Source organism: Cetorhinus maximus, unplaced genomic scaffold (assembly GCF_964194155.1).
Source record: "Cetorhinus maximus unplaced genomic scaffold, sCetMax3.hap1.1 HAP1_SCAFFOLD_298, whole genome shotgun sequence".
Taxonomy (NCBI): domain Eukaryota; kingdom Metazoa; phylum Chordata; class Chondrichthyes; order Lamniformes; family Cetorhinidae; genus Cetorhinus; species Cetorhinus maximus.
The window spans coordinates 158,024-180,054 of record NW_027596252.1 but is presented as its reverse complement, the minus strand read 5'-3'; the positions used below and the strand labels follow the sequence as shown (position 1 = coordinate 180,054).

General features: G+C 46.7%; 1 protein-coding gene across 5 annotated transcripts in view; it reads left to right on the top strand.

Annotated features, from left to right (window-relative positions):
• Positions 1 to 22,031, top strand: part of LOC144673132 (E3 ubiquitin ligase RNF157-like) — an 80,089-nt gene that overhangs the window by 14,703 nt on the left and 43,355 nt on the right. For all 5 annotated transcript variants that reach the window (XM_078535122.1, XM_078535118.1, XM_078535120.1 and 2 more), the window contains exons 2-7: positions 1,303 to 1,421; positions 5,657 to 5,745; positions 12,430 to 12,576; positions 16,864 to 16,981; positions 18,715 to 18,781; positions 19,214 to 19,257. In XM_078535122.1, the coding sequence (XP_078391248.1) occupies positions 1,303 to 1,421; positions 5,657 to 5,745; positions 12,430 to 12,576; positions 16,864 to 16,981; positions 18,715 to 18,781; positions 19,214 to 19,257 (584 nt within the window). The remainder of the gene's footprint in view (positions 1 to 1,302; positions 1,422 to 5,656; positions 5,746 to 12,429; positions 12,577 to 16,863; positions 16,982 to 18,714; positions 18,782 to 19,213; positions 19,258 to 22,031) is intronic.

The window sequence follows — 22,031 nt, the reverse complement described above, 5'->3', positions numbered from 1 at the left end:
TGAAACCCTTAGTCAAGATTTTGTTACCTGTAGACTCAACTATTCCAATGCTCTCCTGGCTGGTCTCTCACATTCCACATTCTACCCTCTGTAAACATGAGATCATCCTGTGTCCTGATTCACACCGCATGCCATTCACCCCTCATCTCTGTGCTCACTGACATGTACTGGCTCCTGGTTAAAAACACTTCATTTTAAAATTCTCTTCCTTGTTTTTAAATCCCTCCATGACTTAATCACCCAACTTTGTAACCTCCTCAAGCCCCACAACCCTTTGAGATATCTCTACTCCTCTAATTCATGTCACTTGATTTCAATCATTGATTTTAATCCCTTCACCACTGGCGGCCATGCCTTCAGTGGCCTGGGCCCTAGGCTCTGGAATTTCCTCCCTGCATCTCTCCACCTCTCTACCTCACTTTCCTCCTTTTGGGCAATCCTTAAAACCTACTCACAACTTTTGGTCACCTGATCTAATGCCTTCTTATGTGGCTTGGTGTCATATTTTGTTTTATAAACCTCTTTAAGCGCCTTGGGATATTCTGTTACGTTAAATACAAGTTATTGCTGACAAATCAAGAGGATCACCAGGCATCCAGCAGCAATGATGTCAGCAAGCGGGGAGGCAGCCAATCACATTGAAGTGTTTTTACACAGCAAATTGGGAAGTTAAAAATGTTGATTATCCTTAATTTTTAATTTAAATTTTCAGATAGTGGGATCAATGATCATGATTGGATTATTGTAGAGGTAACATAAAGATAAAAAAAGCTTCCAAAAGATGTCTATATTTTTTCAAACTGGTTTTTATCATTCTGGAGAAATTTGGCATTCCACAAATATAAAACCAGGTTTTCAGGGCCAGAAAGGTGTTTGTTAGTAACTATGAAGTCAACACATTTTTAAAACCCAGATACACCTCACCTAACAAGGTGTAACATTTTGAAGGGTTTTTTCTGCAGTGGAAGGTTCTCATCGATTCTATTGATTGCAACCTTGGGGATGTATCATCAGGACTATCTCAGGGAAAGTGTAGAAACACTACAGCAACTTTTGGATTTCTGCACAGAATACCTTGTTGTGCATGTGTAAACTTCCAATGTTGCTGTCAGCCTCAGTGAATCAATGATCGTGAACACTGACAGTATCACTCTCATTATTAAAGCAAAACCAATGGGACTGGGAGAGCAGTCACACTACAACCAGGACCTGGGCACCTTTTCTTCTAACCCTGAGGCGCGTGTTTGCCACATGACCCTCACTTTGTTTCCCCCTGAGCTATATATTCTCTGTCTCATTCAGGTAATTACTTTGCCAGTCATTTCATCATGGGAGGAGAAACATTTGACTCAACTCATCCTGAAGGTTACTTGTTTGGAGAGAACAGTGACCTGAATTTCCTGGGGATCCGCCCAGTAGCTGTAAGTATTGTATGTTGCATGTACTGTATGTAGTGTGTGCACTGTATGTAGTGTGTGCACTGTATGTACAAACACATAGGTATAAACATAGCTACACTGCAGGTACAAACACACCCACACAGGTACAAACACACTCACACCTGTACAAACACACCCACACTGGTACAAACACACCCACACCTGTACAAACACACCCACACCTGTACAAACACACCCACACGATAAAAACACACCCACACCTGTACAAACATACCTACACCTGTACAAACACAGCCACACAGGTACAAACACACTCACACCTGTACAAACACACCCACACAGGTACAAACACACCCACACCTGTACAAACACACCTACACCTGTACAAACACACCCACACAGGTACAAACACACTCACACCTGTACAAACACACCCACACAGGTACAAACACACCCACACCTGTACAAACACACCCGCACTGGTAAAAACACACCCACACCTGTACAAACACACCCATACCGGTAAAAACACACCCACACCTGTACAAATGCATCCATACCTGTACAAACACACCCACACTGGTACAAACACACCCACACCTGTATAAACACACCCACACCTGTACAAACACACCCACACCTGTACAAACACACCCACACCTATACAAACACACCCACAAGTACAAACACACCCACACCGGTACAAACACACCCACACCGGTAAAAACACACCCAAAACCGTACAAATGCATCCATACCTGTACAAACACACCCACAAGTACAAACACACCCACACTGGTACAAACACACCCACACCTATACAAACACACCCACACCGGTACAAATACACCCACACCTGTACAAACACACCCACACAGGTACAAACACACTCACACCTGTACAAACACACCCACACTGGTACAAACACACCCACACTGTCAGTTCACACAGCCTTCTTTGAGAATAATAAACTAAAAACTCAAGAAATAGGAGCAGGAGTAGACCATTCAGCCCATTGAGCCTGCTCCACCATTCAATACGATCATGGCCAATCTTAGGCTTCAACTCCACTTTCCTGCCCGCACCCCATATCCTTTGATTTCCTGAGAAACCAAAATTCTGTCTATCCCAGCCTTAAATATATTCGACAATGGAGCATCCACAACCCTCTGGGGTAGAGAATTCCAAAGATTCACAACCCTTTGAGTGAAGGAATTTCACCTCATCTCAGTCCTAAACGATTGGTTCCTTATCTTGAGACTGTGCCCGCGTGTTTTAAACTCCCCAACCAGTGGAAACAATCTCTCAGCATCTAGCCTATCAAGCCCCTTCAGAATTTTGTAGGTTTTAGTGAGATTGCCTTGCATTCTTCTAAACTCCAGAGAATATCAGCCCCATTTAGCCTCTCATCATAGAACATGCCTCAACAATAATAAAAGAATGACATTTTGACCTCAGTAAGTGGGTGGTTTTTCACTTTGAGCTCTTCCCCGTTCAGTGATTCATCAACTGGGCCTATCAGTCATAGTCACTTCCAGATTCTCTGATAGCTGATTCTCTACAATCACTGACCTGGCTTCAGCGATTAGATTAGGTAAACAGCAATCCTGTGGATGTTAGCGGGAAACTTGAGGTGAAGTAACAAATTATATATTGTCCTTAGGAAACATAGAATGATACAGCAGAGACAGAGGCCATTCGGCCCATTGTGTCTGTGCCAGCTCATTAACAGAGCTATCTATTTAATCCCACTCTCTTGCCCTTTCCCCACATCCCTGCATTTTCTTTCTTTTTCAGATATTTATACAATTCCCTTTTGGAAATTACTATTAAATCTGCTTCCATCACCCAGTTCCAGTTTGTCCTGCGCCAGTGTGACCTGTTTCACAGTTGTGCCAGTGTGACCTGTTCCAGTGTTGTACCAGTGTGTCCTGTGCCAATGTGCCCTGTGCCAGTGTTGTGCTGGTGTGTCCTGTGGGTTGTGCGAGGCTTATACACGCTGATTGATTCTGATGTCTACAGTACGATTCAGCAGAATACCAGTTCTCTCCTGGTGTTTCTATGTGTGAAGTGCTCCATTGCAGTGAACCTTGTTTCCTGTCATTATAGCTGTGCCCAAAGCTGTCACTCACTCTCTGTATGACTGTTATGGCAACCTCTCACCAACAACCTCTCACCAACTACCTCTCACCAACAGCCTCTCACCCTCTCACCTCACCACTGCCTGAAAGGGTGGTAGAGGCAGAAACATCATAACATTTAAGAAGTATTTGGATGTGCATTTGTGATGCCATGGCATACAAGACTATGGGCCTAGTGCTGGAAAATGGGATTAGAATAGTTAGATACTTGTTTGACCGGCACAGACTCGATGGGCCGAAGGGCCTTTTTCTGTGCTGTAGACCTCTATGACTCTCACCAACAGCCTCTCACCCTCTGCCTCTCACCAACAACCTCTGCAAAAATGTGTCTCTAATCCTGGAAGAACTGAGTTATCTAATACTGCTAAATTATTTAAGTGTTTATGTCCAGTGAATTCTGCACTCTCTGTTTAATGTCAGACCTTTTCAGGTTCATTCAAATGTGATGTTTGAGTTAGTGAGAATTATAATAATAATTAAAATGCTGTGACTTGTTAGTTCAGCCAATTTGCTGTGTGAGAGGTCACGGAGATGAGCAGACAGTGAGTGAGGTGGGACACCAAGGAGCTGGCTTCAATATTCTGTGTGTAGACAGTAGGCTGGCAATGCGGTTACCCTGGTAACAATGCTAAGCTGAGATCCCGGCAAATGGCATTTCATAACAAGTGTGCAGAGGTCACAAATATGGATGTTAAAAATAACAAACTGACTCAATGTAGGGAAAGAATACCATTGTGAGTGAGCAGGTCTCTCCTGGTGTGATACTGAACACAGATTTCGGACTCAATCTCCTGCCCATCTCACTCTGATCTGACCCGGTGCAATCATTAAACCTCAGTGTTCCTCGGGTGAGAAGGGCAAAGACCAACCAACCTAACCACTAGGGTGAACTTGTCAATGGGATTGTCCTGTGATATCTCCATTACTAACACCCTATATCCACCAAAAATGGCCAGAGGTCTGCAAACCTTTGGCGCAAACAGCCAGTCCTGAAGAGCAGTGAAAAAGATCATTTTAAATTTATTCCTGGGATGTGAGCAAGGCTGGCATTTATTACAATTCCCTCGTTACCCTGAGATGTTGGAGTTTCTCATTGAACCATTTGTTGTTTGTTAGTGGGTTTTCCAACTGGGTGACCATTTCAGGAGGGCAATTAAGAGCAACCAAATTGCAAGTGGTCTGGAATCACATGTAGGCCAGACCAGGTACAGATAGCAGATTTCCTTCCCTAAAGGACATTTGTGAACCATTTGGGTTTTTACATGGTCAAAAGTTTTAAAAACTGAATTCATGCTTTCCGACTGCCCTAATGAGATTTAGAATCCAAATCTCATAGCGCAGGAGAAGGCCCTTCAGTCCATCGTGTCTCTGACAGCTCCTTGAAAGAGCTATGCAATTAGGCCCTCTCCTCCTTTCTCCCATAATCCAGTCAATCTTTCCCCCACACAAATTTATCTAATTCCTTTTTGAAAGTTCCTATTGAACCTGCTTCCACCGCCCCTTCAGGCAGCGCCTTCCAGATCACAACAACTCACTGCGGAAAAAAACTTCCCTTGTTTTGCCTCTGGTCCTTTTGCCAATCATCTTTAATCTGGGTCCCTCTGGTTACCGACCCTCCTGCCACTGGAAACAGTTCCACCCTATTTACTTTATCAAAATCCTGCAAAATCTTAAACATGTCTGTTAAATCTCCACAAAAATTGAAGAATATGACCAGCTTCTCTAGCCTCTTTAGCAAACTTTACCATAACTTCTGGCTTTTGTACTCAATGCCTAAAGGTAAGAATCCCAATCATTTTTTTAATCAGCTCCTCAACTTGTCAGAGGTTTCTGTAACTATACCCGCAGGTTCGTTTCTGCTGCCCTGCAACATTGGACTATTTAGTTTGTTGTCTCTCCATGTCTGAATCACGAGTCATATTATGACGGTACTGATGTATCTGAATATTATTGCTGTTGAGCAGATGGTAATGAGCTGAATGAGTTACTGCTGTCTGTTGGTGAAGGTCCTCCCACAGTCTTAGATCAGGAGTCCAGCATCAGAATTCAATTTGAAAATCTGTTCTCTGATCAATTGAACCATTGGAACCATTTTTGCTTCTTGTACTTTTGCAGTTTCCTTATGCTGCCCCACCACCTCAGGATCCAGTGAAGACACTGCGGAGCCTGATAAACATCCGGAAAGACACTTTGCGATTGGTCAAGTAAGTGAACTTGAATGGGGAGTGTATTTGATGCACAGTGATTGCCAGGATAACTCAGCTATCAGAATAATAGAGAGAGCTGTGAGGAGTACTGAGAGGGTGAGAGACTAATGAATTCTCCACACACAAGGCACTGTACATAGCATGGTATAGGAAGCAACATGTGCTGCAATGGTATAGGAACCAGAATATGCTGCATGGTATACAAATCCGCTCTGTGCTGCATTGCATAGAAACCTGCATTGTGCTGCAATGTATAGGAACCTGCTTGTCCTACAAGGTACAGGAGCCTGCATTGTGTTGCATGGCATAGGAATCTGCAATGTGCTGCAGTGTACAGGAACATGCATTCTCATGCATGGTATGGGAACCTGCATTGTGCTGCATGCTATAGGAAACTGCATTGTGCTGCATGGTATAGGAAACTGCATTGTGCCGCAGTGTATAGAAACCTGCACTGCCCTGCAATGTATAGGAACCTGGGTTATGCTGCATGGTATAGGAACCTGAGTTGTGTTGTATGGTATTGGAACCTGCATTGTGCTGCATAGTATAGGAACCTGCATTGCGCTGCATGGTTTAGGAACCTGCATTCTGCTGTGATGTATGGGAACCTGGATTGTGCTGCAATGTATAGAAACCTGGATTGTGCTGCATGATATAGGAATCTGCATTGTGCTGCATTGCACAGGAAACTGCATTGTCCTGCAATCTATAGGAACCTGCAGTGTGCGGCACGGTATAGGAACCTGCATTGTGTAGCATGGTTTAGGAGCCTGCACTGTGCTGCAATGTATAGAAACATGGATTGTGCCGCATGGTATAGAGAAATTCATTGCGCTTAATGGTATAAGAACCTGCATTGCGCTGCATGGTATAGGAACCTGCACTGCGCTGCAATGTGTAGGAACCTGCATTGTGCTGAATGGTTTAGGAACCTGCATCGTGCTGCCATGTATAAGAACCTGCACTCTGCTGCAATGTATAGGAACCTGTATTGTGCTGCATGGTACAGAAACCTGCATTGTGCTGCATGGTATAGGAACCTGCACTGTGCTGCAATGTATACGAACCTGGATTGTGCTGCCATGTATAGGAATCTGCACGGTGCTGCATTGCATAGGAATCCGCATCGTCCTGCATTCTATAGGAATCTGTTTTGTGCTGCATAGTATCAGAACCTGCATTGTACTGCAATGCACAGGAACCTGCAGTGTGCTGCATGGTATAGGAAACTGCATTGTGTAGCATGATTTAGGAGCCTGAAATGTGCTGCATGGTATAGAAACCTGCATTGTGCTGCATGGTATAGGAACCTGCACTTTGCTGCAATGTATAGGAACCTGCATTGTCATGCAATCTAAAGAAACATGGATTGTGTTGCATAGTATATAAACCTGCATTGTGCTGAATGGTATAGGAACCTGCATTGTGTTGCATGGTATAGGAACCTGCACTATGCTGCAATGTATAGGAACCTGGATTGTGTTGCATGGTATAGGAGCCTGCATTGTGCTGCAATGTATAGGAACCTGCATTGTGCTGCATGGTATAGACACCTGGATTGTGCTGCATGGTATAGAAATCTGGATTTTGCTGCATGGTATAGGAACTGGCATTGTGCTGAGTGGTATAGGAACCTGCATTGTGCTGCATGGTATAGGAATCTGCACTCTGCTACAATGTATAGGAACCTGTATTGTGCCGAATGGTATAGGAACCTGCATTGTGTTGCATGGTATAGGAACCTGCACTTTGCTGCAATGTATAGGAACCTGCATTGTCATGCAATCTAAAGAAACATGGATTGTGTTGCATAGTATATAAACCTGCATTGTGCTGAATGGTATAGGAACCTGCATTGTGTTGCATGGTATAGGAACCTGCACTATGCTGCAATGTATAGGAACCTGGATTGTGTTGCATGGTATAGGAGCCTGCATTGTGCTGCAATGTATAGGAACCTGCATTGTGCTGCATGGTATAGACACCTGGATTGTGCTGCATGGTATAGAAACCTGGATTTTGCTGCATGGTATAGGAACCGGCATTGTGCTGAGTGGTATAGGAACCTGCATTGTGCTGCATGGTATAGGAATCTGCACTCTGCTACAATGTATAGGAACCTGTATTGTGCTGCATGGTACAGAAACCTGCATTGTGCTGCATGGTATAGGAACCTGCACTGTGCTGCAATGTATAGGAACCTGGATTGTGCTGCCACGTATAGGAATCTGCACTGTGCTGCATTGCATAGGAATCCGTATTGTCCTGCAATCTATAGGAATCTGCTTTGTGCTGCATGGTATTAGAACCTGCATTGTATAGGAACCCACATTGTGCTGAATGGTATAGGAACCTGCATTGTTCAGCATGGTATAGGAACCTGCACTGTGCTGCAATGTATAGGAACCTGCATTGTCATGCAATCTAAAGAAACATGGATTGTGTAGCATGGTATAGAAACCTGCATTGTGCTGAATGGTATAGGAACCTGCATTGTGCTGCATGGTATAGGAACATGCACTGTGCTGCAATGTATACGAACCTATATTGTGCTGCATGGTATAGAAACCTGGGTTGTGCTGCATGTTATAGGAACCTGCATTTTTCTGCAGTGCATAGCAACCTGGATTGTGCTGCATGGTATAGGAACCTGCATTGTGCTGCATGGTATAGAAACCTGGAATGTGCTGCATGTTATAGGAACCTGCATTTTGCTGCAGTGCATAGCAACTTGCTTTGTGTTGCATGGTATAAGAACATGCATTGTACCGCAGTGCATAGGAAGCTGCAGTGTGCTGCATGGTATAGGAACCTGCATTCTGTTGCATGGTATAGAAACCTGTATTGTACTGCAATGTACAGGAACCTGCAATGTGCTGAATGGTATAGGAACCTGCATTGTGCTGCAATGTATAGAAACATGGATTGTGCTGCATGGTATAGAAACCTGCATTGTGCCGCATGGTATAGAAACCTGCATTGTGCTGCAATGTATAGAAACACGGATTGTGCTGCATGGTATAGGAACCTGCATTGTGCTGCATGGTAGAGGAACCTGGATTGTGCTGCATGGTATAGGAACCTGCATTGTGCTGCAATGTATAGGAACCTGCATTGTGCTGCATGGTATAGGAACCTGCATTGTGTTGCATGGTATAGGAACCTGGATTGTGCTGCACGGTATAGAAACCTGGATTGTGCTGCATGGTATAGGAACCTGGATTGTGCTGCACGGTATAGAAACCTGGATTGTGCTGCATGGTATAGGAACCTGCATTGTACTGCAATGTATAGGAACCTGCATTGTGCTGCATGGTATAGGAACCTGCATTGTGTTGCATGGTATAGGAGCCTGCATTGTGCTGCAATGTATAGGAACCTGCATTGTGCTGCATGGTATAGACACCTGGATTGTGCTGCATGGTATAGAAACCTGGATTTTGCTGCATGGTATAGGAACCGGTATTGTGCTGAGTGGTATAGGAACCTGCATTGTGCTGCATGGTATAGGAATCTGCACTCTGCTACAATGTATAGGAACCTGTATTGTGCTGCATGGTACAGAAACCTGCATTGTGCTGCATGGTATAGGAACCTGCACTGTGCTGCAATGTATAGGAACCTGGATTGTGCTGCCACGTATAGGAATCTGCACTGTGCTGCATTGCATAGGAATCCGTATTGTCCTGCAATCTATAGGAATCTGCTTTGTGCTGCATGGTATTAGAACCTGCATTGTATAGGAACCCACATTGTGCTGAATGGTATAGGAACCTGCATTGTTCAGCATGGTATAGGAACCTGCACTGTGCTGCAATGTATAGGAACCTGCATTGTCATGCAATCTAAAGAAACATGGATTGTGTAGCATGGTATAGAAACCTGCATTGTGCTGAATGGTATAGGAACCTGCATTGTGCTGCATGGTATAGGAACATGCACTGTGCTGCAATGTATACGAACCTATATTGTGCTGCATGGTATAGAAACCTGGGTTGTGCTGCATGTTATAGGAACCTGCATTTTTCTGCAGTGCATAGCAACCTGGATTGTGCTGCATGGTATAGGAACCTGCATTGTGCTGCATGGTATAGAAACCTGGAATGTGCTGCATGTTATAGGAACCTGCATTTTGCTGCAGTGCATAGCAACTTGCTTTGTGTTGCATGGTATAAGAACATGCATTGTACCGCAGTGCATAGGAAGCTGCAGTGTGCTGCATGGTATAGAAACCTGTATTGTACTGCAATGTACAGGAACCTGCAATGTGCTGAATGGTATAGGAACCTGCATTGTGCTGCAATGTATAGAAACATGGATTGTGCTGCATGGTATAGAAACCTGCATTGTGCCGCATGGTATAGAAACCTGCATTGTGCTGCAATGTATAGAAACACGGATTGTGCTGCATGGTATAGGAACCTGCATTGTGCTGCATGGTAGAGGAACCTGGATTGTGCTGCATGGTATAGGAACCTGCATTGTGCTGCAATGTATAGGAACCTGCATTGTGCTGCATGGTATAGGAACCTGCATTGTGTTGCATGGTATAGGAACCTGGATTGTGCTGCACGGTATAGAAACCTGGATTGTGCTGCATGGTATAGGAACCTGGATTGTGCTGCACGGTATAGAAACCTGGATTGTGCTGCATGGTATAGGAACCTGCATTGTACTGCAATGTATAGGAACCTGCATTGTGCTGCAATGTATAGGAACCTGCATTGTGCTGCATGGTATAGCAGCCTCTGCCAGGTTGTTTCTACACTGATGATTCTGGAGCAGCTTGATCTTGCTCACCCTCTGCCTAACTGGCTTCACTATGGGTCAGACTATTACCATAAGACGTAGGAGCAGAGGTAGGCTATTTGGTCCATTGAGTCTGCTCCGCCATTTAATGAGATCATGGTTGATCTGATAATCCTCAACTCCACATTCCTGCCTTTTCCCCATAACCCTTGATCCCCTTACTGATTCAAAATCTGTCTATCTCAGCCTTGAGTATACTTAACAACTCAGCCTCTACAGCCCTCTGTGGTAAAGAATTCCACAGATTCACAGAAGAAATTCCTCCTCATCTCTGATAAAGGCAAAATACTGTGGATGCTGGAAATCTGAAACAAAAACAAAAATTGCTGGAAAAACTCAGCAGGTCTGACAGCATCTGTGGAGAGAAAGACAGAGTTAACGTTTTGAGTCCGTATGACTCTTCTTCAGAACTGATCTCCTCATCTCTGTTTTCTTTTCTTACTCTGAGATTATCCCCTCTGTTCCTAGACTCTTCCACAAGGGGAAACAACCTCTCAGCATCCACCCTGTCAAGCCCCCTAAGAATCTTATATGTTTCAATAAGGTCACCACTCATTCTTCTAACCTCCAATGGGTACAGATCCAACCTACTCAACCTCTCCTCATAAGAAAATCCCTCCATCCCCAGGATCAACCTAGTGAATCTTCTCTGGACTGTCTCCAATGCCAGTATTTCTTTCCTTAGATAAGGGGACCAAAACTGTTCACAGTATTCTAGGACTGGTGTAACTAATACCTTGTATAGTTTTAGCAAGACTTCCCTATTTTTATACTCCATTCTCTTTGAAATAAAGGCCAACATTCCATTTGCCTTCCCTATTACCTGCTGAACTTGTATGTTAGCTTTTTGTGATTCATTCACAAAGACTCTCAAATCCCTCTGTGCTGCAGCTTTCTGCAGTCTTTCTCAATTTAAATAATATTCAGTTCCTCTATTCTTCCTGCCAAAGTGCATAACCTCACACTTTCCCGCATTGTATTCCATCTGCCAAGGTTTTACCCACTCACTTAACCTGTCTATATCCCTCTGTAGACTCTTTGTGTCATCCTCACCACTTGCCTCCCACCTATTTTTGTGTCATCTGCAAACTTGGCGATGGTACATTCACTTCCATCATCTAAGTCATTATTATATATCGTAAATAATTGTGGCCCCAGCACTGACCCCTGTGGCAATCCACTAGTTACAGGTTGCCATCCTGAAAATGCCCCCCTTATCCCAACTCTCTGTTTTCTATTAGTTAGCCAATCCTCTATCCATGCTAATATACTACCCCCAACACCATGAGCTCTTATCTTATTAAGTAGCCTGATGTGCAGTACCTTATTGAAAGCCTTTTGGAAATCCAAATATATTACATCTACTAGTTCCCCTTTATCTATTTTGCTTGTTACCTCCTCAAAGAATTCTAATAAATTTGTCAGGCATGATTTCCCCTTCATGAAGCCATGCTGACTCTGCTTGATTAGATTATGTATTTCTAAATGCTCTGCTATTACATCCTTTACAATAGACTCTAACATTTTCCCAATGACAGGTGTTAAGTTAACTGGCCTATAGTTTCCTGTTTTTTGTTTCCCTCCCTTTTTAAATAAGAACGTTACATTGGCCGTTCTCCAATCCTCTGGGACTTTTCCAGAGTCTAAGGATTCTTGGAAGATTACTACCAGCGCATCCACTATCTCTGTAGCTACTTCCTTTAATATCCTAGGATGCAACCCATCAGGTCCAGGGGACTTATTGGCCTTTAGCCCCATTAATTTCCCTAATACTTTTTCTCTAGTGATAGTTATTGTATTTATTTCCTCCTTTTTTGCCCCAGGCAGGAAGTTTGATGATGAGTCTCAAAGATCTTTTCCTCATTACAGATGCACCGAGGAGGTGAAGACCCCTGGAGAAGAGATTCCCAGACCAAAGATCTGTTACAATGTGGAATTTACCTTTGATGCTGATGCACGTGTTGCCATCACAATCTATTACCAGGCAACGGAGGAATTTCAAAATGGTTGTGCGAGGTGAGTGTCATTGTGCGAGGTGATTATGTTGTTGTGCGAGGTGAGTGTGTCATTGTGCGAGGTGAGTGTGTCGTTGTGCGAGGTGAGTGTGTCGTGCGAGGTGAGTGTGTCATTGTGCGAGGTGAGTGTGTCATTGTGCGAGGTGAGTGTCATTGTGCGAGGTGAGTGTGTCGTTGTGCGAGGTGAGCGTGTCGTTGTGCGAGGTGAGTGTCATTGTGCGAGGTGAGTGTGTCGTTGTGCGAGGTGAGTGTCATTGTGCGAGGTGAGTGTGTCGTTGTGCGAGGTGAGCGTGTCGTTGTGCGAGGTGAGCGTGTCGTTGTGCGAGGTGAGCGTGTCGTTGTGCGAGATGAGCGTGTCATTGTGTGAGGTGAGTGTGTCGTTGTGCAAGGTGAGTGTGGTTGTGCGAGGTGAGTGTGTGGTTGTGCGAGGTGAGTGTGTGGTTGTGCGAGGTGCGCGTGTCGTGCGAGGTGAGCGTGTCGTGCGAGGTGAGTGTGTGGTTGTGCGAGGTGTGCGTGTGGTTGTGCGAGGTGAGCGTGTGGTTGTGCGAGGTGAGCGTGTCATTGTGCGAGGTGAGCGTGTCATTGTGCGAGGTGAGCGTGTCGTTGTGCGAGGTGAGTGTCATTGTGCGAGGTGAGTGTCATTGTGCGAGGTGAGTGTGTCGTGCGAGGTGAGTGTGTCGTTGTGCGAGGTGAGTGTCATTGTGCAAGGTGAGTGTGTCGTTGTGCGAGGTGAGCGTGTCGTTGTGCGAGGTGAGCGTGTCGTTGTGCGAGGTGAGTGTCATTGTGCGAGGTGAGTGTGTCATTGTGCGAGGTGAGTGTGTCGTTGTGCGAGGTGAGTGTCATTGTGCGAGGTGAGTGTGTCGTTGTGCGAGGTGTCATTGTGCGAGGTGAGTGTGTCGTGCGAGGTGAGCGTGTCGTTGTGCGAGGTGAGCGTGTCGTTGTGCGAGGTGAGTGTGTCGTGCGAGGTGAGTGTGTCGTGCGAGGTGAGTGTGTCATTGTGCGAGGTGAGTGTCATTGTGCGAGGCGAGTGTGTCGTGCGAGGTGAGCGTGTCGTTGTGCGAGGTGAGTGTGTCATTGTGCGAGGTGAGTGTGTCGTGCGAGGTGAGTGTGTCATTGTGCGAGGTGAGTGTGTCGTTGTGCGAGGTGAGTGTGTCGTTGGGGTTTAACCTGATACAACACACACTCTGGACTGGGGACTCCTGACTTTGCCAATATTTTGGGATGGATTTGGGGTGGTTAGATCAATGCAAGTGTGTTCTTAAAGGCCACAGGCTGAGGAGATGTGTTCCTGAACCCAGAATGTCATCTCCTTAGTGCTTCAGTTGACACTTTTGCTGCTAGTTTCACACAGGCTCTCCCAACATTGCCCCTCGCATTCTAGACCTGGGTTTCACTATAGGGCGGAGAGGGGAGTGGAGAGGAAGGTGGAGAGTGGAGTGGAGAGGGGAGTGGAGAGCGTAGGGTGCAGAGGAGAGTGAAGGTGAGGAAGGTGGAGAGGGGAGTGAAGGTGGAGAGGGGAGTGAAGGTGAGGAAGGTGGAGAGGGGAGTGAAGGTGGAGAGGGGAGTGAAGGTGGAGAGAGGAGTGAAGGTGAGGAAGGTGGAGAGGGGAGTGAAGGTGGAGAGGGGAGTGAAGGTGGAGAGGGGAGTGAAGGGGAGGATGCATAGGGGGACCATGAAGGGGAGTGAGTGCAGAGGACGAGGGTGAAAGAGTAAAGGGAGGAGAGGGAGAGGATGAAGAGGAGGAAGAGGTTGGTTTGGAGGTGCTTTAGACATCAGTAGTCAGGCCCCAGGATGCACAGACAGACAAAGTCTTCCTGAGGCACGAGGAAGATAGAGAAGGAGCAGAAGGGAAACGTCAGCGAGACACGCCAGAAAAACATGACTAGAACTTTAGCTTGATGTGTGATTCTGACAGTGCACTGCCTCTCTCGGATATGTGTGTGCTGTGTGTTACTCTGTGGTGTTTACTCTGGGTCTCTCGGATATGTATGTGCTGTGTGTTACTCTGTGATGTTTACTGTGGGTCTCTCAGATATGTGTGTGCTGTGTGTTACTCTGTGATGTTTACTGTGGGTCACACGGATATGTGTGTGCTGTGTGTTACTCTCTGATATTTACTCTGGGTCGCTCGGTTATGTGTGTGCTGTGTGTTACTCTGTGATGTTTACTGTGGGTCACACGGATATGTGTGTGCTGTGTGTTACTCTCTGATATTTACTCTGGGTCGCTCGGTTATGTGTGTGCTGTGTGTTACTCTGTGATGTTTACTGTGGGTCTCTCGGATATGTGTGCTGTGTGTTACTCTGTGATGTTTACTGTGGGTCACACGGATATGTGTGTGCTGTGTGTTACTCTGTGATGTTTACTCTGGGTCGCTCGGATATGTGTGTGCTGTGTGTTACTCTGTGATGTTTACTGTGGGTCACACGGATATGTGTGTGCTGTGTGTTACTCTCTGATATTTACTCTGGGTCGCTCGGTTATGTGTATGCTGTGTGTTACTCTGTGATGTTTACTGTGGGTCACACGGATATGTGTGTGCTGTGTGTTACTCTCTGATGTTTACTGTGGGTCACACGGATATGTGTGTGCTGTGTGTTACTCTGTGATGTTTACTCTGGGTCGCTCGGATATGTGTGTGCTGTGTGTTACTCTGTGATGTTTACTCTGGGTCTCGGATATGTATGTGCTGTGTGTTACTCTGTGATGTTTACTCTGGGTCTCTCGGATATGTGTGTGCTGTGTGTTACTCTGTGATTTTTACTCTGGGTCTCTCGGATATGTGTGTGCTGTGTGTTACTCTGTGATGTTTACTCTGGGTCTCTCGGATATGTATGTGCTGTGTGTTACTCTGTGATGTTTACTCTGGGTCTCTCGGATATGTGTGTGCTGTGTGTTACTCTGTGATGTTTACGCTGGGTCGCTCAGATATGTGTGTGCTGTGTGTTACTCTGTGATGTTTACTCTGGGTCGCTCAGATATGTGCGTGCTGTGTGTTACTCTGTGATGTTTACTGTGGGTCGCTCGGTTATGTGTGTGCTGTGTGTTACTCTGTGATGTTTACTGTGGGTCGCTCGGTTATGTGTGTGCTGTGTGTTACTCTGTGATGTTTACTGTGGGTCACACGGTTATGTGTGTGCTGTGTGTTACTCTGTGATGTTTACTGTGGGTCACACGGATATGTGTGTGCTGTGTGTTACTCTGTGATGTTTACTGTGGGTCACACGGATATGTGTGTGCTGTGTGTTACTCTGTGATGTTTACTCTGGGTCGCTCGGATATGTGTGTGCTGTGTGTTACTCTGTGATGTTTACTGTGGGTCACACGGATATGTGTGTGCTGTGTGTTACTCTCTGATGTTTACTGTGGGTCACACGGATATGTGTGTGCTGTGTGTTACTCTGTGATGTTTACTCTGGGTCGCTCGGATATGTGTGTGCTGTGTGTTACTCTGTGATGTTTACTCTGGGTCTCGGATATGTATGTGCTGTGTGTTACTCTGTGATGTTTACTCTGGGTCTCTCGGATATGTGTGTGCTGTGTGTTACTCTGTGATTTTTACTCTGGGTCTCTCGGATATGTGTGTGCTGTGTGTTACTCTGTGATGTTTACTCTGGGTCTCTCGGATATGTGTGTGCTGTGTGTTACTCTGTGATGTTTACTCTGGGTCTCTCGGATATGTGTGTGCTGTGTGTTACTCTGTGATGTTTACGCTGGGTCGCTCAGATATGTGTGTGCTGTGTGTTACTCTGTGATGTTTACTCTGGGTCGCTCAGATATGTGCGTGCTGTGTGTTACTCTGTGATGTTTACTGTGGGTCGCTCGGTTATGTGTGTGCTGTGTGTTACTCTGTGATGTTTACTGTGGGTCGCTCGGTTATGTGTGTGCTGTGTGTTACTCTGTGATGTTTACTGTGGGTCACACGGTTATGTGTGTGCTGTGTGTTACTCTGTGATGTTTACTGTGGGTCACACGGATATGTGTGTGCTGTGTGTTACTCTGTGATGTTTACTGTGGGTCACACGGATATGTGTGTGCTGTGTGTTACCCTGTGATGTTTACTCTGGGTCGCTCGGATATGTGTGTGCTGTGTGTTACTCTGTGATGTTTACTCTGGGTCTCGGATATGTATGTGCTGTGTGTTACTCTGTGATGTTTACTCTGGGTCTCTCGGATATGTGTGTGCTGTGTGTTACTCTGTGATGTTTACTGTGGGTCGCTCGGTTAAGTGTGTGCTGTGTGTTACTCTGTGATGTTTACTCTGCTTTTCTCATCTGGATCTTTTCAGTTACACAGCTAAGGACTGCTCGCTGCAATCAGAAACTGTGCATTTTAAACGAGGTGTGTGTCAGCAGTTCTGTTTGCCCTCTCACACCATTGACCCATCTGATTGGATGGAGGAGGAGGTAATAATTACCAGTCAGTCGTGTCAGTTGGGGTGGTTGGGCCGAGTTGGGGTGGGATGGGGCACGGTGGGGCTGGGTTAGGGTCGGGGGGAGTGGGGCAGGGCAGGGAGGGGGAGTTGGAGTGGGTCAGGTGTGGTGGGGTGAGGCCAGGGTTTGGGACGAGGCGTGTGGGGTGAGGCTGGGGGGTTGGGGCAGGGCGGGGAGCTGAGGTGGGTCAGGTGTGGTGGGGTGAGGCTGGCTGGTGGGACAGGGGTGTGTGGGGTGAGGCTGGGGGGGTTGGTGTCAGGGGGTTGGGATGGGGGACTGTGGGGTGAGGCAGGGGCTGGGATGGGGGGGGATGGTTGGGGTGGGGCGATTTGGGACCCAGGCAGCAGAATTTTGAGTGAGCAGAAGTTTAGGGAGGATGGAATGAAAAGTGAATCAGGTGTAGAGGGAACGAAGATGAGGGTTTCAGCAGCGGATCAGCTAAGATGGGGAGGAGTCAGGCAATGTTCCTGAGGTAGAAATAAGCAGTCTCCCTGCTGGAGCAGATATGAGATCAGAAACTCAACTTGGGGTCAAATAGGACACCCGGGTGGTGAAGCATCACTGTGGTCAAACCAAGGGAGGTGATGTACTCGCAATGACAGACTTTTATTCCCTCTCTCTCTCTCTCTGCTCTTCCTCCCACTTGTAGCTCTCACCTTCTCCCTCATTCCTCATTTCCCTTTCTCTCTCATTTCTTTCCTCTCCATTTCCCTCTTGCTTTTTCTTGCTCCTTCTCCCTCAAACCCTCTCTTTTTGCCTTTCCTTAACGCTGTGTAGATATTTGAATGCTGCTTTAGAGTTTAGATTTTTGCTGTTTTGAGGTTATTGTGATTCTGTATGGGAGCTGATAGATACCAGTTTATATATTGACATTTAGAATCAGAGAGTTTCAGTCTCTCCGCTTTGGGAATCACTGACTGACTGCACTCGAGTCAGAAGTTTGCAGCACACTGTGAGGCCATTTGGCCCATTTTGCCTGCGCTATCCCCTTCCATCCATTCCCCTACCCTTTATCCACCCACAGAGAAAAGTCAGGAAACAAAAAAGCTGCTGTCAGTAAAAGTAACCATGAAACCATTGCCGATTGTTGTAAAAACCCATCTGGTTCACTAATGCCCTTTAGGGAGGGAAACCTGCCGTCCTTACCTGGTCTGGCCCACATGTGACTCCAGACCCACAGCAACGTGGTTGACTCTGAACTGCCCCCTGAAATGATCTAGTGAGATGCTAGGTTTGTACGTAAACCTTAACAGACTCAGTAAAACCCTCTCGAGGGCAATTAGCAATGGTGATAAATGCCAGTGACACCCACAATCTATGAAGGAATGAAATAAAATGTTTATATTTCTCCCTTTTTTAATTGAAGTTGTTATTGATTCTGTTTCTGTCTGTGATGCTGTTGGGGGATATTCCATGCCTTAGCAAAACCTTTAAGTAAATGTTTTTAAATTTTCTTCCCTCCCTCACACTCTTTCAGTGAGAGACAGTGTCTGAATTTGAAAGTTTTCCCCATTTTCCTGAGTGAATCCCTCTGTTATACCTCCCGTCTATCCAACTCCTTCAGGGTCCTAGCAATGGGCACACTCACATGGTGCCAGGATTGGGGGGGTCAGAGCAGGTGGACACAGGGTTTAAACCCCCCAGCTAACCTGAGCTTTCAGGCAGGAATGCTCTGACCACTCTCTGTCCTGTCCTTTTCCCATTAGCTGGCCATGGATGGTGATCGGACTGTCTACCCAATGGTGATTCACGCTGTGGTGGATGAAGGAGAAGGTAAGAACATCAGGAACCAAACATCAACCAGCACCAAGCCAGCCTCACAACCCCAAAATACTGGGGCAGGGGCCATGTCCCCAGGGGGAGGGACCTTGTCCCCAGGGGGTGGGGCCTGGTCCCCAGGGGGAGGGACCTTGTCCCCAGGGGGTGGGGCCTGGTCTCCAGGGGGAGGGACCTTGTCTCTGGGGCAGTGGGGGGGAGAGAGACACCTTGTCTCCAAGGGAGGGGCCTGGTCTCTAAGTGGGGGACCTTTTCACCAGGAGGTGGGACATGGTCTCCTGAGGACGGGCCTAGTCTCCAGGGGGAGGGGCTTGGTCTCTGGTCCAGGGGGGGTTGTCCTTGTCTTCACAGGGAGGGGCTCTTGTCTCTGGGGGAGGTTCACTCGCTGTCTTTTGGTCTCACTCAATCTTGTTGATGTCTCCTCTCCAGAACATCTTGGACACTCCCATGTGCTGCTGACGACGTTTGATAAGGTAAACAGTTCAAACACAGCTCAGGCTCCAGCCTGGGCCTCCATAGCAATTCACAGAGAGAAGCCATTTGGCCCATTGTGTGTATGTTGGCTCTTTACCTGAGATATTTAATTCTTGGCAGCACCGTCCTAATGAGGACAGATTCATTTAGAATCTCAGCCATGTCCTCTGGCTCTACCAGATGGAATCTTTTTTTTATATATTCATTCTCGGGATGTGGGCTGCGCTGGCTGGCCCAACATTTATTGCCCATCCCTAGTTGCCCTTGAGAAGGTGGTGGTGAGCTGCCTTCTTGAGCCGCTGCAGTCTATGTGGTGTAGGTACACCCACAGTGCTGTTAGGGAGGGAGTTCCAGGATTTTGACCCAGCGACAGTGAAGGAACAGCAATATATTTCCAAGTCAGGATGGTGAGTGACTTGGAGGGGAACTTCCAGGTGGTGATGTTCCCATGTGTCTGCTGCCCTTGTCCTTCTAGATGGTAGTGGTCGTGGGTTTGGAAGGTGCTGTCGAAGGAGCCTTGGTGAGTTTCTGCAGTGCATCTCGTAGGTGGTACACACACTGCTGCTACTGTGTGTCGGTGGTGGAGGGAGTGAATGTTTGTGGATGTGGTGCTAATCAAGCGGGGCTGCTTTGTCCTGGGCATTGTCGAGCTTCTTGAGTGTTGTGGGAGCTGCACTCATCCAGGCAAGTGGGGAGTATTCCATCACACTCCTGACTTGTGCCTTGTAGATTGTGGACAGGCTTTGGGGAGTCAGGAGGTGAGTTACTCATCACACGATTACTATCCTCTGACCTGCTGTTGTAGCCACAGTATTTATATGGCTGGGTCCAGTTCAGTTTCTGGTCAATGGTAACCCCCAGGATATTGATAGTGGGGGATTCAGTGATGGTAATGACATTGAATATCAAGGGGCGATGGTTAGATTCTCTCTTGTTGGAGATGGTCATTGCCTGACACTTGTGTAGTCCGAATGTTACTTTTCACTTGTCAGCCCAAGCCTGGACATTGTCCAGGTCTTGCTGCATTTGAACATGGACTGCTTCAGTATCTGAGGAGTTGTGAATGGTGCTGAACATTGTGCAATCATCAGCGAATATCCCCACTCCTAACCTTATGATGGAAGGAAGGTCATTGATGAAGCAGCTGAAGATGATTCGGCCAAAATCTCCTTCATGATCCTTTCATTCCTCTGACAGTGGGTAAAAAACGAGTTATATTAATCTGTGTCTGAGGTTAAAACACAAGAAAAGATCTGAAATAGTCACCCAGTCTGCTCTTGGGACGCAGGTTTATAATTTAAATATTATTCTGAAGCTGTGAGCCTTTGTTTGAACAGCAATTCCATTTTAACCACTAACAGCCAAAATTCGAGAATCATGGCAGCTGGACGGAGGCGAAAGGGACTGAATTCCTGGTAAAGCAGCTTTACAACTGTTTGTGGGACAAGAGGAGCTGAAGTGCTCTTAGCAACTCAAACACCTGCCCAGGAAGCCTCCACTCCCTCCCCCCTCCACCCTGCACTCCCTCCACTCCCTCCGCCCTCCACTCCCTCCCCCCTCCACCCCCTCCGACCTTCACTCCCTCCCCCCTCCACTCCCTCCAACCTGCACTCCCACCCCACCTCCACTCCCTCCAACCTGCACTCCCACCCCCCCTCCACTCCCTCCCCCCCTCCACTCCCTCCCCCCTCCACCCCCTCCGACCTGCACTCCCACCCTCTCCACTCCCTCCCCCCTCCACTCCCTCCGCCCTGCACTCCCTCCCCCCTCCGCCCTGCACTCCCTCCCCCCTCCGCCCTGCACTCCCTCCCTCCTCCACCCTGTCCTCTTTCCCCTGCTCCCCTCTCCCTTCCCCCCAGCTCCCCTCTTCCGTCCCCTCTCAACTTTCTGCCCTTCCCCCTATCCCCTTCCTCCCCCCTGCTCTCAGCTGGTTTTATTCTTATCAATCTAATCGTAGCCAGAGATTTGCAGTCAACTCCCATCATTCGCGGGGGTTCCATTCCTGTGAAATCTCATGAAGGCTGAAATTGCAAATGGTGAACTTGCACATGTGCGGAGACAGCACATACGCAGTGTGCACTTTCTACATGGGAAAGGTGAGAGTTTAACATTCTAAATCACAGGTAAACAACTTTTTGGGTCCGTGAACCATGATTTGGTGTACATATACATCGCACAAGTAAACAAATTCACAATGGAGGGAGTTGTGAATAGTGGGAGTTGACTGTACTTACAATGGCTTCTCTTCCTGCTCCCATATCGTTACCTCTGGTGTCTTCCAAGGATCTGCCCTTGGTTGTCTCCTATTTCTCATCTGCATGCTGCCTTTTGACGACATCATCCAAAAGCACAGAGTTTTTAATGTATTTGTTGACAACACCAGCTCTACATTCCACCACCCCACCTCAGCTCTCTCGATTTCCTCCTAAATTATCTGACATTCAGTACTGGATGAGCAGAAATTTCCTCCAATTAAATATTGGGAAGATAAGAGCCATTGTTTTCAGTATCCACTTCAAGCTCCATTCCCTAGCTACTGATTCCATCCCTCTCCCTGACAATGGTCTGAGATTTAAGCCAGTATGTTTGTAACTTTAGTGTCACATTTGACCCCAAGACAAGCTTCCGACCTCATTTGTGCCATCACTAAAATTACCTATTTCCACCCGACTTTGCCTCTGTCTCAGCTCATCTGCTGTGGAAACCCTCGTTCATGACTTTGTTACCCCTAGACTCAACAGTTCCAGCACACTCGTGGCTGGTCTCCCACATT